A 14123-nucleotide genomic window follows, 5' to 3' on the forward strand; every position below is an offset into this window, starting at 1 on the left:
TTCATCTTCATATCCAGTTTTGAATCCTTATCCAACCAGGGTTTACATTAGCATTGAGGGGACAGCATTTCCCCATTGTTGCTTTAACGCTTTGTTTCTGTCCATTCACTTCACACTAGTAGCAGTGAAGTATTGGGGAAGAAAAACATGCTTTGGGGCTGTTTTTCTGCAAATGGGACAGGAAAACTGATCCGTGCTGAGGGAAGAATAAACGGGGCCATGTATCGTGACATTTTAAGCCAAAACATCCTTCCATCAGTAAGAGCCTTGAAGATGAAACATGGCTGGATCTTCCAGCATGACAATGATCCCAAACACACCGCCCCGGGCAACGAAGGCGTGTCTCCGTGGTTCTCCGTTATGTTACAAAGTATTGCGTTGAACTTTTGTTATTGGCCAAATACTTATTTTCCACCATAATTTACAAATAAATTCTTTAAAAATCTTACAATGTGATTCCCTGTATTTATTTTTTTATTTTTTCCCTCTCTCATAGTTGAAGTGTACCTATGATGAAAATTACAGACCTTTCTACGTGAACTAGTTCAAAGTACAGTTCACACATTTTAAAATGAACTAGTTCAGTTCATAGTTCATAATTCCAAAAAATGAACTAGTTCATAGTTCTTTTTTTTTCATATATTGCTCAATTACACCATAGCCTACTGTAGAACCACAGACAGCAATCATTTTATCAGTTATAACTCTGAAACTGTGCGTCAGATTTCATCTTCATATCCAGTTTTGAATCCTTATCCAACCAGGGTTTACATTAGCATTGAGGGGACAGCATTTCCCCATTGTTGCTTTAACGCTTTGTTTCTGTCCATTCACTTCACACTAGTAGCAGCTGCAGCTTTCACCCCTACAGTATATTCTCAAAAACATCAGGAAAAATGTGCTGCTTGAATGGTCTTTTTTATGAGTAATTATTAAAAGAAAAATAGGAAAGTAGTCTTTAAGGTGCAAATTTTTTTTTTATTTATTTTTTTTTTATAATTTTTTCCATTTGAAATTCCATTTCAATACATACTAAAAAGGAATACTGGAATCCTGGAAAATTATACCAGGCAGGTTTAACAAACAAGTTACATGGATAGTAAAACCCTCAAGAACAGGGGTCTTCTATGTTTTCCAGACCAAGGACCCCCAAACTGATGGCGAGATGGAGCGGGGACCCCTAACTATATATATTGTATGAAATTGTGTCCTATAGTCACTCTATTACAGATGGAGTAATGTAAAGAAATTAATTTCTCCCTGGGATTATTTTTCTGATTCTGATTCCTGGTTGTTGTGAAGGAAACGGTGCCCAGCTTGAAAGAGCTCCTGTGTGTCGCTGAATGTGTGCATTGATGACTGAAAGACATCTTTTGTCTCCATTTATCTGTTTACTACAGTGTGTTGATTTCATGTTAATGTGGATTTAAAGACATTTCAATTAGTGGGGGGAAAAATTGCAGGGGGGGGAATATAAAAATATCAACTAACCATGCAGACCCTCATGCAGTACCTCTGTAGACCCCCTAGGGGTCACGGATCCCCTGTTGAAGACCTCCGCTCAAGAAGATTTTACTAACACAAACTGAGGGACCAGGCTGAGGTAGGAATTTAAGGTTACTGAAGTGCGGATTTTTTTACTGAAAGCCAGCGGGCAAACTTGTTGCCATCATCCTCACCGACCACCTGGTCATAAAACTGTTTTAAGTGATCATACTGCTGCTTTGTCGCCTCCACGGTAGCCTCCATGCTGCTATGGCTTCCACGCCGCATTTTGTTTTGATGACGCACGCGGCTGTAGGCTACGACGCTGGTAGCTGGTGTTGCCAGATTGGGTGTTTTTCCCGCTACATATTAAGGCCTGTTTACGGTGTGATTTAGCCGGGGTTTCGCCTGGAGGACTCTATAGAAATCTGGCAACCTATTGAACGGAGCTGAACTGAGAGAGCGTGCCGTTCACAGACACCAGAATGAACGAGTTCACAATAACGTTCACCAGGCAGTAATGCAGTACGTTCAGTTCACGTTCGCCCAAAATATGAACGAGTTCATGAACTTTCGTTCAATGAACGCGTTCAGGCACAACACTGTGTATATATATATATATATATAGTATGTGCGCCAGAATATAAAAATTAAACATATATATACACGGGATATGCACTGTCAAACTCAAAATTATGTTTAGACTTACTGTGACAAACCTTGTCATTTTGCATACACAGTGTAGGCAAAACGGTATTTCGTTTTGTAAAGCTCTCAAGACATTTCCATTTCTTAAAGTGCAGCAGTGATCAAATGTAAAGAGCTAAAATGCTAATATGTTCGCCAAAACTAGTGCATCTAAAACTCGTCTGCTCTCTTTAATGTGCCCTAACAGTGTGTTTCCATGAGGGTGTTAGTTGTCATTTTGTAGAACTACACAAATATGTATTTTTACAAAATCACAGCTTACCACAGAGTAAGCTGTATACATTCTCCCTCTTCATCCACCTCCATTCTTACGCTAGCAACGTGTGAGTGTTTGCGAGGAGCGGCAGTGCAGAGAGAGCTCACTAAAGCCCCATTTACACTACCCTTGAAAAACCGATCCATGCCGAGACCGATCCGAGCTCGGATCAGTTAACCAGGCCGAGCTCGGTTCTGACGACCGTTTACACATCACGCCATCTCGGTTCCTCGCCTCCTAGTGACGATCTGCGGTATTACTGCCAGTATTGAAGGAGGAAATCAAGCAGTTGGTGGCGGTAATGCACCAAAAGTTGTTTGCCAACCGCCATAAAACACAAGAAGAAGAAGACGAAGGAGGAGGGAATCAAGCAAATCAAAATGGCGGCACCCGTCACATTCAGAAAGTTATGCTTGATTATTATTGCTCTACTTCGGTGTTATTATTTAAAATGCCATTATTTAAAATGTTGCGTGAAAAAGATTTCGATTGTTGTTTATACTTGAAGAAGAAGTCGTTCTTCTTGTTCTGTTTCCGGAGGGGCATTACCGCCAACTACTGGAATGGAGTGTGAATCGGGATGTGCAGCCAGGCGGAGATGACGCGTTCTGCTCATACGCTCTTTTTATCAGAGAACCGAGCCAGGGAAAAACCGAGCCGAGCCCACCTCTGGAACTGGTCTGCAGTTATCTCGGTTCGGTTGTGTCTTGCTCGGTTCAGTTCAGTTTGCTTTTCATTTACACACGATAAGTTATCTAAATTACTGAGCTCGGACCGGTCTCGGCACGGTTTTTCAAGGGTAGTGTAAATGGGGTATATGGGGAGGAAGGGCTCAGGAAGAGAGGAACAGATGACCAGAATCAACGCCTGGCTAAAGTTTCTTTCAGCTGTTTGCAGCCAAACTAATATTGTCTATTGGCCACATTTGGCCCATGTCAATTACTGAGCCAGACGCTAAAATCATCCCCCCAATTTATCGGTCGGGCTCTAGTCTGATGCATTTATCTGGTTTTCACTATGAATGTGCAACTAAATGTTTGCAATGCCAACTTTAACTCTCCAGTCCTTTAGGTGGCAGTAATGCTAATGACGCTTGTTGTGCTGCAGCACAGTATCACACCACTTCTGGTGGTTCTGCTGTTCTTTGAGAAGACCCATTAAAGCCCATGACCATTTGCACATTTTCAGGACTAATAACAGGGTTGAAGGTCAAATAAAACATTTTTTTGCATGATAACGTCCCTTTAAAGTGGGTTTGTCTCCACTCGGATGGCAAGTGATTGCAGCTGCTGCTCCACTGTAAGGTTTACAGACGAGACACTGGACAAGAGAGTATTTAAGGCCACGTGAAGAAGGAAACCCTGAAGCCAAACATAAGCACATTTTTGTGTGGTGCAGAAAATGAAAATAAAATCATTATTCTGCTTGAGGGAAAAATTCCAACTTAGATGTTTGGTAAAATCACAAAGGCACTGTGTATAGATTCAGTTTGATAAGGAATTTTCTTTTTAAAGTGAAATTTCCTTGCTTTTTATTCCGGTCATGAAGAAATGCATATTTTTTAGTAATAAAAATACTTTATTTTTTAATAGGTACCAGAATCTTGTGTCTGGCGTCGGTAAGAAAGATTGATGTAAAGAATAACATCGAGTATAAATGAAAAAGACTAACCTTATTCTATATTGTAGTGTTAGTATTTGTGTTGCTTCAACTAATAATAATAATAATCTTTAACCAATACTGCTGCTTCAGGGAAACTCAGTCAGGTTTATTCCTCCTCCTGTCTTTCAGGTTCCCTATATTTACCAGCATCTCCCAGTAAGACATTGCGATGAGAATGTCCGATATCGTGGACACTGAAACGATGAAGGTTTCCGAGACCGCCGACTCAGTGTCACCCGCAAAAGACAACGCCACCAAGTCTGAGGTCTGCGACCGGAGCCAGAGCAGCAAGGAGGAACAAGGCAGCAACAACAAGAAGGATATTCAGGTAATGAGCTACACAGCAGCAGAATGAGATCAGCGCTGGTTGTCTGTTTCATACGTGACACGATGGAGCGCTGGTGTGAAAGCAGATGTCACTTTGAGAAAGTCTCCCAGCAGCCTGTCCGGGCGGGAGTAAGCCGAGGACACCTGACAGCCTCGGCAAACATTCTCCACTCATTTCCATGAAAACTTATCAGAATCGTCAACTCCACCCCACCGCCTGGGGGGATCTCCTGTCACCTGCGGCATTCAAGCTTCTCCCCAGTAGCTCCAGTGAGGGGGAGGAGGAAATAAAGGATTTCTGAAAATTGTAATCTGCACAACCTGAAATAATGAGTTGCCTTCACTCTTCCTCCCCTAACCGCTAAGGTCAGTTGGTGACATTCAGCGAAATGTGCCTGCCATGAATCAATCGCAAAAGATCAGAATGTAAAGGAACGATCTATTGGGGATTCAGGACAGCTGAGATCACTTTCACTTAAACTGCTAATTAATTAGGTGTATGTCACTGGAACACTGTGCATTGGGACTTCATGAAATTTGCACTTGTTAATTTGATTTCCCAAATTAAAACAGCTACTGGCTGCATTATACATTTGGAGATAAAAAAAAAAAAAATGGTGCAAAATCCCCTTTAAGTGTTTTCAAAGAATCAATATTCAGGAAAGGCAAAACAATCGTCTCTCTGGCTACAGCCTAAAAATAGGATTCAGGCCAATCTGGCCTTGTGGTTGGAGGCAGGGAGAGCGAGGGAGTCAGGCAGGCAGATAATCGGGAGCTCAAATCCTGGCTTATCTCCCAACTTCCTGCTTCTTTGTAACCCCGAGGAACAGAATGACACCAGCATGTGGGGGAGCAGCAGGAGAGAGCGCAGAAGGGGAGAAGGAAAAAAGGTGTTTGTAGTGTTATGAGAAAACCTAAACTAGGATGCTAAAAGTGGGAAACTCAATTAAATTTTATTCAGTACAGAGATATGTCTCTACTGGTTCAGGCAAAAGGGAATGCTAGAGTTTGGCTTAAGGTACAAAAAGGGTTTAAGCACAAAATCACACATTACAGAGAATTACATTTTTTCTTACAATGAAGCTACAGATATGAATGCATTTTTTATTTTTTTTATACGTGCACAAACACAAATAGGGACTCTATTAGATACTTTTTAAGGAATTGCAGTCTGGTCCAACCAATTCAGTGTTTAGGCTCTTTGTTTATCCTCCTTGGTGGTGGAGGTGTCATGCTGTGGGGAGGCTTTTCTTCAGCAGGAACTAGGAAGCAGGGAAGAGTTTATTTTTTCTTACAAAACCGTAAGAAAAACCTGTTAAACTGTGGAGGATCAGCTCTCAACATCAAACCACAGTTGGAATGAAATGGTTTGGATCCACCATGTTAATGTGTCCTAATCTAATTGTAGAATCCAATTAAAGATCTTTACCAATATGCTCTCAGTTAAATTTGTCTAACGAGATTTCGGATTCTAAGTATGCAAAGCAGGCAGAGACGTACCCTCTGAGCTGCAGCTGTAAGTGTGGCAAAAGGTGATTCAACAATGTGATTTCCTCATGTTGAGTCATATCCCAACATACAGCACACTTTCTAGATTTTTGTCCATTTCCCTTCAGCTTTACAGTTAGTTTGTGGATTTAACTTTGCCGAAACGTAAAAAAATTAATGTAAAAGCCTGTATGTGAACAGCGCAGACTTATCCGACCTCTCGCCTCACATTTCTCAGCAGCTCATGAGGTGAACCAGTTTCTGTTTCCTTGTACAGCTGCATCGGTTAAACGCCTCAGGCTTTCATAGTTGGAGAGATGCAGGAGACAGGGGAACAGGGGGGAATTTAAACAAGGAGACTGTGGTAGGAAGGCAGAGGGGTATTGGCGGTATGTGGAATGACTTTGTTGCCATCTGCCTCCAGCTCTCTTGCTCCGTCCTTTGCGGCAGGACACACGGGCCTGGGTGCGCACCCCACTTTTGCTGACTTCAGCCGTTTGCCCCCACCCTCCTCTTTTGCCATTCCTTTATCTCCTGCCGGCATTGTTCATTCCCCTCCGGCCCCACACTGCTCAATTAGCCGGTGTAGCGGTGCGCTCACAGTCCCAGCCCCCTCCCCCTGCATCCATATCACCTGATACAGAACGGGGCGCGGCAGGTCACAGGCATTGGAGATGGACGAACAGCAGCCTGTTTCAATTTTTTATAGGTGTTATTTGCCCCTCGAGCCCAGTGATGGAGAGGAGGAGGAGGGGTTGTCCTTTTGATTTTTAGAGGACAAGTGGGAGGATGGAGGCGTGTGGGTGTGTGTGTGTAAAGATGCATGTTGGGATTAGGAAGCAGAGGCCTCTCTCTACCATCCTCTCTTCTACGTGCCGCTGAGAGACCTTCTGTTTTCTCATAGACGCACACTGAGAGGCACTAGTGCATAAAGATGTGTCGCACACCAAAAGGTGGCCTGTATCACATTTCAGTGATCCTCATGTTGGGTGTTTGCTACGCATCAAAGCTAAATACAGCTGGGAACAAAACCCAAAGCCGATTCTAATGTCTCTCCCCCTAACATCTGCGTTTTTAAGTGACAGAAAGGAGCTTTTCAGTGCCACAAATCTAGCAGCAAATATGAACGCATTCTATCTCTCCTGATTTGCATTCAGCCTAGGAAAACATTAGGGAATACAATAGACACTTAGTTAAAGGTTCTCTTCAAATTAGACTAATTGAACTTTAAGATCTGCAAATAAAATGCTGTGTTTTTGAAACCAAAACGCTGCATATCGACCCAAACCCATCCTCATGGAGGCTGGTTGCATTACAGTGAAGGGGGCATATTTTCTGTACAATTTGGGGGAATTTGTTATTATTGCAATATTTCAAAGAGAATTTTAATGTTTATCTCAAATCAGTCACGTTATTTTGCACTTAATCTCTTTGTTTTAGTAGGAGGCATAAAAAGCATTAGTTCTTTCACCTGTCTAAATGTTTTAAATCACTCGACGCCTTTTTGTGGAAATCTGGGACAGTCTTGTATAATTTAGATGTTTTCCACTTCTTAAAGCAACAGCCCTCCTCTTGCATCCGAACTTTGTGTGGTTTGTGATTTTTAATGTGTGTTTTCTGTGCACTTGTCCCCCCCCTCTCTCGCGTACGGACAGCCTGTGAAGCACTCCAAGGTATGATTTTTCTTGAAGCTGCATGTTTGTAGGATGCTTCAGCCCGTCTCGTGTGCATTTGGATTGCGCTCATTCCTCCAACCCAGTTTGAAGTCGTACACCTGTTTCCTGCCGAGACGTCTCTGTGCGCTGCTGCTGATGATGTCTTTAAAAAAAAAAAAAAAGCCTTTGCACAGCTGTATCTTGAGATGCAAACAGACTAGTCTGGACGTTTCTTTGAGCTTGCCACCTTGATTTCTCTTTGACAAAAAAAAAAAACGACAGCACAAAGGTTAAATTCGGCAGTCATTCAAAAGATTTGCTAACTGAAAAGTGTGTTTTGCTTGCCGTTGTGGATCATCACTTGTCAATGAGGCACAATTTTCTGTGTGCATGGTTTCTAACTGTGCCCACCTACCTGCATCCCCCTTCCCCATTAGTCCAGTACCAGGCAAAAGCTGGTGCGAAGCCTGGCAGTGTGCGAAGAATCCTTTCCTCTCCCTTTTCCTGAGCCTTCAGCTGCACGTCAGGTAAAAATTTCCCTGAATAACTTCAGTTTCTATGTTGGAGATATGCTACTAGTAACTTTGAGGCTTTGCTAAGCATTTTTTCACCATTACAAACAGAATGCAAGTGTGAAACAGGAGCATAAATTATGATAAATAAAAGTAAAAGAGAACAAATAATTACATTGATGGATAAATAATGCAACATTTCCTTCTTTATTAATCAGTCTATTAATTAGTCTCTGCTTAGTCTTTGCCTGATTGGCTACTCATCATACCTAAAATTTCAGACTTTTCAAAGCAAGGTTTTATGGTTAATTTGTATCAATGTTTATGTTATAATTTTAAAATTTAAGAATCAGCTGGAATTTCCCAATAGGTTCAATTTTGACTTTGAAACAAAATACATTAATCCAGTAATTCATTATGGCTGCCATTTAGCTGGAATATGATAGAAATACTTCCAACTTATTAGCTAATAGCTAATTGGCTTAAATTTATAATGAGGAATCTAAATTCTTGAGTCTAATGTTGATGAAACTATTGGAATGACGGTATATCTTGAGGAACTATGGGGTTTCTTACCAACCAAACTGAAAATTAATACAAAATTGTTCCATTCATAAAACATAGGTGAGGTTGCAGTCATAAACTGCTTAAATCTGTTGCACAGATTTCATGGCACATCCTCAGTCTGAACATTCAAATCCAAATTGTAGAAATGCGTTGATTTGTATTGCTTATAGTGGTTAACTTAGTCAACCAATCTACCAGTGACTAAATCCAGTTGTTTACTTGTATCTAAGACTTAAACTGAGTGTAGCATGAGTTTGCAGCTGGCTTCTCCCACAATTAAATTGGAAGAAGAAGCCTTTTATTATATTTTAAAACGTATTAACTTGAATTATAATAACTGTGAGAACCAAAGTCTTTAATGCATCATGGTTTTTGCGATCGAAGTGCCATATTTCCTCAGTGTTTTGCATCAGCAAAACAAATTCCCCAGTGCTGCTAGAACCATTGTCAGCAGAAGATTGTTGCATTTTACAGTTTTTTTTCCTTGCCTGGTTGAGTTTGAGGGAAACTTAAAGCATATCAGTCATAACCTTTAAAAAAAGAAGAAACTAACATGGTATTTTGGACGGTAGCCTTGGAGTTGTGTGGGTTATCGCTAACTTTGAATGTGTTTTTGCCTCCGATGTGGACAGCGAAGATCAAAGTGTTCCTAGATCTTGTAATGACTGCTTTCATGAATGTTATGTAACTTATGGAAATTTCAGAGTGGGATAGCGTTAAAGTTCACACCTCCGTTACATACAGAGCCGAAACGGCAAATAGGTGCGAAGTGGGGGCGGAGCAGGCATTGGCGCATATGATATTCTATCGGCGGGACTTTCACTATCTGAAAAAGTCGATGCTGTTCGAAAACCATTACAAAGTCAAACTGCTTTTATCTATTTTTGCCTAAAATGGCATGTATATTTAGAAGTTCTTTTTTATCAAGTGGGAATGCTTATGCATTCCCACTTATTGTTTTTCTGTTTCTCTTTATTATTATTATTATTATACTTTCCGTACGTTTTTCCGTCTCTAACTAGTTCCCCATACTTCAGCCGATTTCAACAAATTTGGTATCAAAACGTTCAGCTTCTTCTGGTCCATCCTGCTGTATCTTGTGATAACTTCAGCTATTATACTTTTTTAAATATTTAGCTTTTTATGACTTTTTCTGTCCCATTGAAATACATGTAAAACTTCCAAAATTCCACTGAATCTTCAGCTACTTTGCCCTTTAACTACTTCAGCATACTTTCAGCTAGAAACACCATTCAACTTTTAAAATGTTTCCGTATCTTTCTGCTATTACTATCTATCTCAGCTTTTTGCTAACTTTTACAGTTTTGCTTCAGTGAAGATTCAAACTTTAAAAGAAATTTTAAAGATTTTCAGATTTATAATGGAAGTCTATGGACGGAATTCTTCAACTGCTAGAGTGCGTGCTCTAGCTTTTGAGCTGTTCTGGTTTTTTCCGAACAAATTGTTCTCAGTCCCTCATTTTTCACTCAGTTGAAATAAATTATACATCAAAACGTAGGGATTTTTGTCAGGATTCAGGAAATATAACCCTCATTTGTGTGGCGTTTACGGTTTTCCGACAGTTTGGCCCAGACCACGAAGAAGTCCACACTTCCTCAATAGAAATCCAATGAGAGCTCTCTGAAAATCCGAACTGAAAATTCAAAACAACAGACTTTTTCGTATCGCTCCCATTTGGGAACCGTTCGACGTAGCAACATGAGCCTTGCTAAAGTTGTTCCTCAGACCTTCCTAGCACTCACATTGAAGGAATTGTGTCGATATCTTTTATCGTTTAGCTAGGAAAAAGGGTTGTTGGGGGGGTAACAAATCTGTCCGAACACCAAAATTCGAGATTTTGACAATTATAACTTTTTTAAAATTTTTTCCCCAAACGCCTAGACGAAATATTGTGGGAAATTTATGAACATTACACCAGTTGTAGCCCCAAAGATGGCTGGGGCTCACGGGGGAAAGAATTTTTTGAATCCCTAATCGGGTTTTGGCTCACCGCTCGTTTGTTCGGAGGGAAATTTTTGGGTTTTTGGGAGAGTTTTGCTCTACCATTTTGGCTGCATTTAAATTCAATGAAAACCAAAAGGATTTCTAAAACATTTTATTTCTCCTTCCCCCCATTAAGGTTTGTAAAATGGGGCTACATCCATGAAAGCCCCCCAAAAAGGGGAGACAAAGGTACCCTCTCTTTTTTTTTTTTTTTGATTTTTTTTTTTTTAATTTTTTTTTTTGGCCCCCAATTTTTTAAAATCCCATTTACGGTTTGTTTCCCGCACTCGTTTGTTGGAGCTGATAATCCCATTCAAAAAACCCCCTGAAAATTAAGGAACGAAAGTAAGCGCCATTTTCTCTCTGTCACTGACAGCTCTTTTTAACTTTCCCCCAAAAGGGTAACCGTGCCCAGAGAGATTTTTACCTCTCCCAATTTTAAACAGCCCCTTTTTAAATCTAATGGAGGGGGGAAAACATGTTTTAACATTAGGAATGGATAAAATATGACAAATGGCCATGACCCTTCCCTTCAAAACGCAACCCGATGGACTTTCAAAATTAAAATCCGGGGGGGCCCTTTAAAAAAAAAAGCCCCCCATTAAACTAAAATTTTTTTCCAGCATATGGCCCCAAAAAAATTTTGTTTTGAACTCAAACCCCTTTTTTAAAATTAGACTCTTTTGGGGGGGTTTTTTAAAAAAAACCCCACCCGCAAATTTTAAAAAAAAAAAGCCCCCCATTGCCACTTCATTATGCCCTAAAAAAAGGGGAAAAAAGTGAATTTTTAATGATTTGGGGGAAAATTTATCAAAATATCATGCTGGGGGCCCGACCCCTTTTCTCAACACACTACTGCTAACTTTAAAAAAAAGATCCGGTGACCCTACAAATAAAACCTCTTAAAATTTAAAACTCCCCCGTAATAATTGATGCAAATGGCTCAGCCCTTAAAGCCCAAACTCTACCCGTTTGTTTTTTTTAGGCCTTCCCAGGGCCCCTTTTAAAACATACCCCCCCGGAATTTTACAATAAAAGCTCCCATTTACGCTCCCAATACAGCAAACTATTACCCCAAAAACATGGGAAAAAAAATGTTTTCATATTTAGAAAAGGGTTCTATATCAAATGAGGGGAAGGGCCCTTTCCCCTTTCAACCCCATCCCAAAAACTTTTCCAAAAAAACTAAAATTCAAAATAAAACCCCCCCCACCCCCCCCACCAACCCCCCCATTTTTTGTCCCCCCCCCTTAAAATTTCCCCCCCCCAAACCCTTCCCCCAAAACCCCTTTCCCCCCCAAAATTTTTCCCCTACCAAAGGGCCTGTTTACACCACCTTTGTGGCCCCCCCCAAATTTTTTTAATCAGGGTTTTAAACATTTTTAAATGTAATAAAGCATCTGCTAACCTTGTAACATCAGGCCCAAAAACCCGCCCCCCGGTTTTTTCCATTAACCACAGCGGGGTCGTAACAATGCAGGTTCATTTTTTTATAAATTCAATTTCCCTTTAAATGTTTAAAAGCTTTTCTTTTTACAACTTCTCTATCTTCCTTCCCCTGCTTCTCAAAAGGTCCCGTCTTGCACAAGGGGTTTTTAAAATTTTTTAATCCTTTTAAGATGACACTGGTTTTTTTTAAAGCGGGGCAACCCGACACATTTTAAAAAATTTTTTCCCAAATTTTTTTTGCCCAAGTCTTGACCCTTTCCCCCAAAAAGATTTCAAAAAATTTTTAAACTTATTTCAATTTCCACTTCCCCAACATTTTTAAATTTTCCCTCCTTAAGCACCCAAATTTTTTTTTTAACCCGATAAGATTAAATTTTTCTTTGTAATTTTCTTTTCTACTTCAGCTAATTTCATTTTCTTTTTAGCCTAGTTGTTGGGAAAATTTGGGGTTCATTTGCTCTGTTTCAGGACAAAGGAAATTTAAAATTTTCTGTTTGCTGCAAAATTTATAAGCGCCCGAAAATGTTTCCGGAAAAATAGGTTTAAACCCCCCTTCAAAAAATTTTTTTTAAAACATTTTTTTTTAAAAAAACCCTTGGGGGGAAATTATATTAAAAACCCTTTAGTGCCCCCCATTCCCCCCCCCCATTTTTAAAAAATCATGTAAAGGTTTTGGGGGGCTTTTTTTAAAAATGATTTTTTTTTTCTGGGCCCTTTTATGCCAAAGGATTTTACCCCACAAAAACTTCAGAAAGATTCAATTGTTTTCTGCAGTTTGGAAATTTTTCTGGACTTTCCCATCACATTTTTATATTTTCTTCAGGGAAATTTTTAGCTTTTTTTTTCCCCCAGCCCAAAAGCATTCCCACTTTGATGTTTCTCCGAAACAGCTTTTTCTAGTTATTATTATTATTATACTTTCCGTACGTTTTTCCGTCTCTAACTAGTTCCCCATACTTCAGCCGATTTCAACAAATTTGGTATCAAAACGTTCAGCTTTTTCTGGTCCATCCTGCTGTATCTTGTGGTAACTTCAGCTATTATACTTTTTTAAATATTTAGCTTTTCATGACTTTTTCTGTCCCATTGAAATACATTTAAAACTTCAAAAATTCCACTAAATCTTCAGCTACTTTGCCCTTTAACTACTTCAGCATACTTTCAGCTAGAAACACTATTCAACTTTTAAAATGTTTCCGTATCTTTCTGCTATTACTATTTATCTCAGCTTTTTGCTAACTTTTACAGTTTTGCTTCAGTGAAGCTTCAAACTTTTAAACAATTTTTACAAATTTTCAAATTTATAATGGAAGTCTATGGACGGAATGTTCAGCTGCTAGAGTGTGCCACTCTAGCGTTTTCAAACATTTCACTCATGCCGAACAGCTTCAACTCACTCGCTCATTTTTTACCTTATCTAGATAAATTTTACATCAAAACGTAGGGATTTTTGTCAGGATTCAGGAAATGTAACCCTCATTTGTGTGGCATTTACGATTTTCCGACAGTTTGGCCCAGACCATGAAGAAGTCCACACTTCTCCAATAGAAAGCCAATGAGAGCTCTCTGAAAATCCGAACTGAAAATTCAAAACAACAGACTTTTTCGTATCGCTCCCATTTGGGAACCATTCGACGTAGCAACATGAGCCTTGTGGAAGTTGTTCCTCAGACCTTCCTAGCACTCACATTGAAGGAAGTGTGTCGATATCTTTTATCGTTTAGCTAGGAAAAAGGTTTGTTCAGGGGTAACAAATCTGTCCGAACCCCAAAATCAAGATTTTGACAATTATACACTTTTTTACATCGTCACCACGCCTAGACCAAATATTGTAGAAATATGAAAGTTACACCAGTTGTAGTCCAAAGATGGCTGACGCTCACGGTGAAATAATTTTTTGAATACCTATTACGGTTTTGGCTCACCGCTCGTTTGTTCGGAGGGAAAGTTTTGCTTTTGAGAGCTCTGCTCTACCATGGGACTCCATGTTATTTAATGAGACCAGCAGGA

The 14123-nt window shown here is 39.9% G+C and overlaps 1 protein-coding gene across 6 annotated transcripts in view; it reads left to right on the plus strand.

Annotated features, from left to right (window-relative positions):
- The first annotated feature begins 4229 nt into the window (after positions 1 to 4229).
- The window catches only part of LOC119796971 (R3H domain-containing protein 1-like), a 38867-nt gene continuing 28973 nt past the window's right edge, over positions 4230 to 14123 (plus strand). For 5 of the 6 annotated variants that reach the window (XR_005282539.1, XM_038305770.1, XM_038305771.1 and 2 more), the window contains exons 1-3: positions 4230 to 4439; positions 7582 to 7599; positions 8019 to 8108. Coding sequence is in view for 5 of the 6 variants with exons in the window: in XM_038305770.1 (XP_038161698.1) it covers positions 4281 to 4439; positions 7582 to 7599; positions 8019 to 8108 (267 nt within the window). In the remaining variant the exon portion in view is untranslated. The remainder of the gene's footprint in view (positions 4440 to 7581; positions 7600 to 8018; positions 8109 to 14123) is intronic. The other variant, XM_038305773.1, reaches the window with a different exon arrangement.

This window comes from Cyprinodon tularosa, unplaced genomic scaffold, assembly GCF_016077235.1.
Source record: "Cyprinodon tularosa strain WSP-4 unplaced genomic scaffold, ASM1607723v1 ctg564, whole genome shotgun sequence".
Taxonomy (NCBI): domain Eukaryota; kingdom Metazoa; phylum Chordata; class Actinopteri; order Cyprinodontiformes; family Cyprinodontidae; genus Cyprinodon; species Cyprinodon tularosa.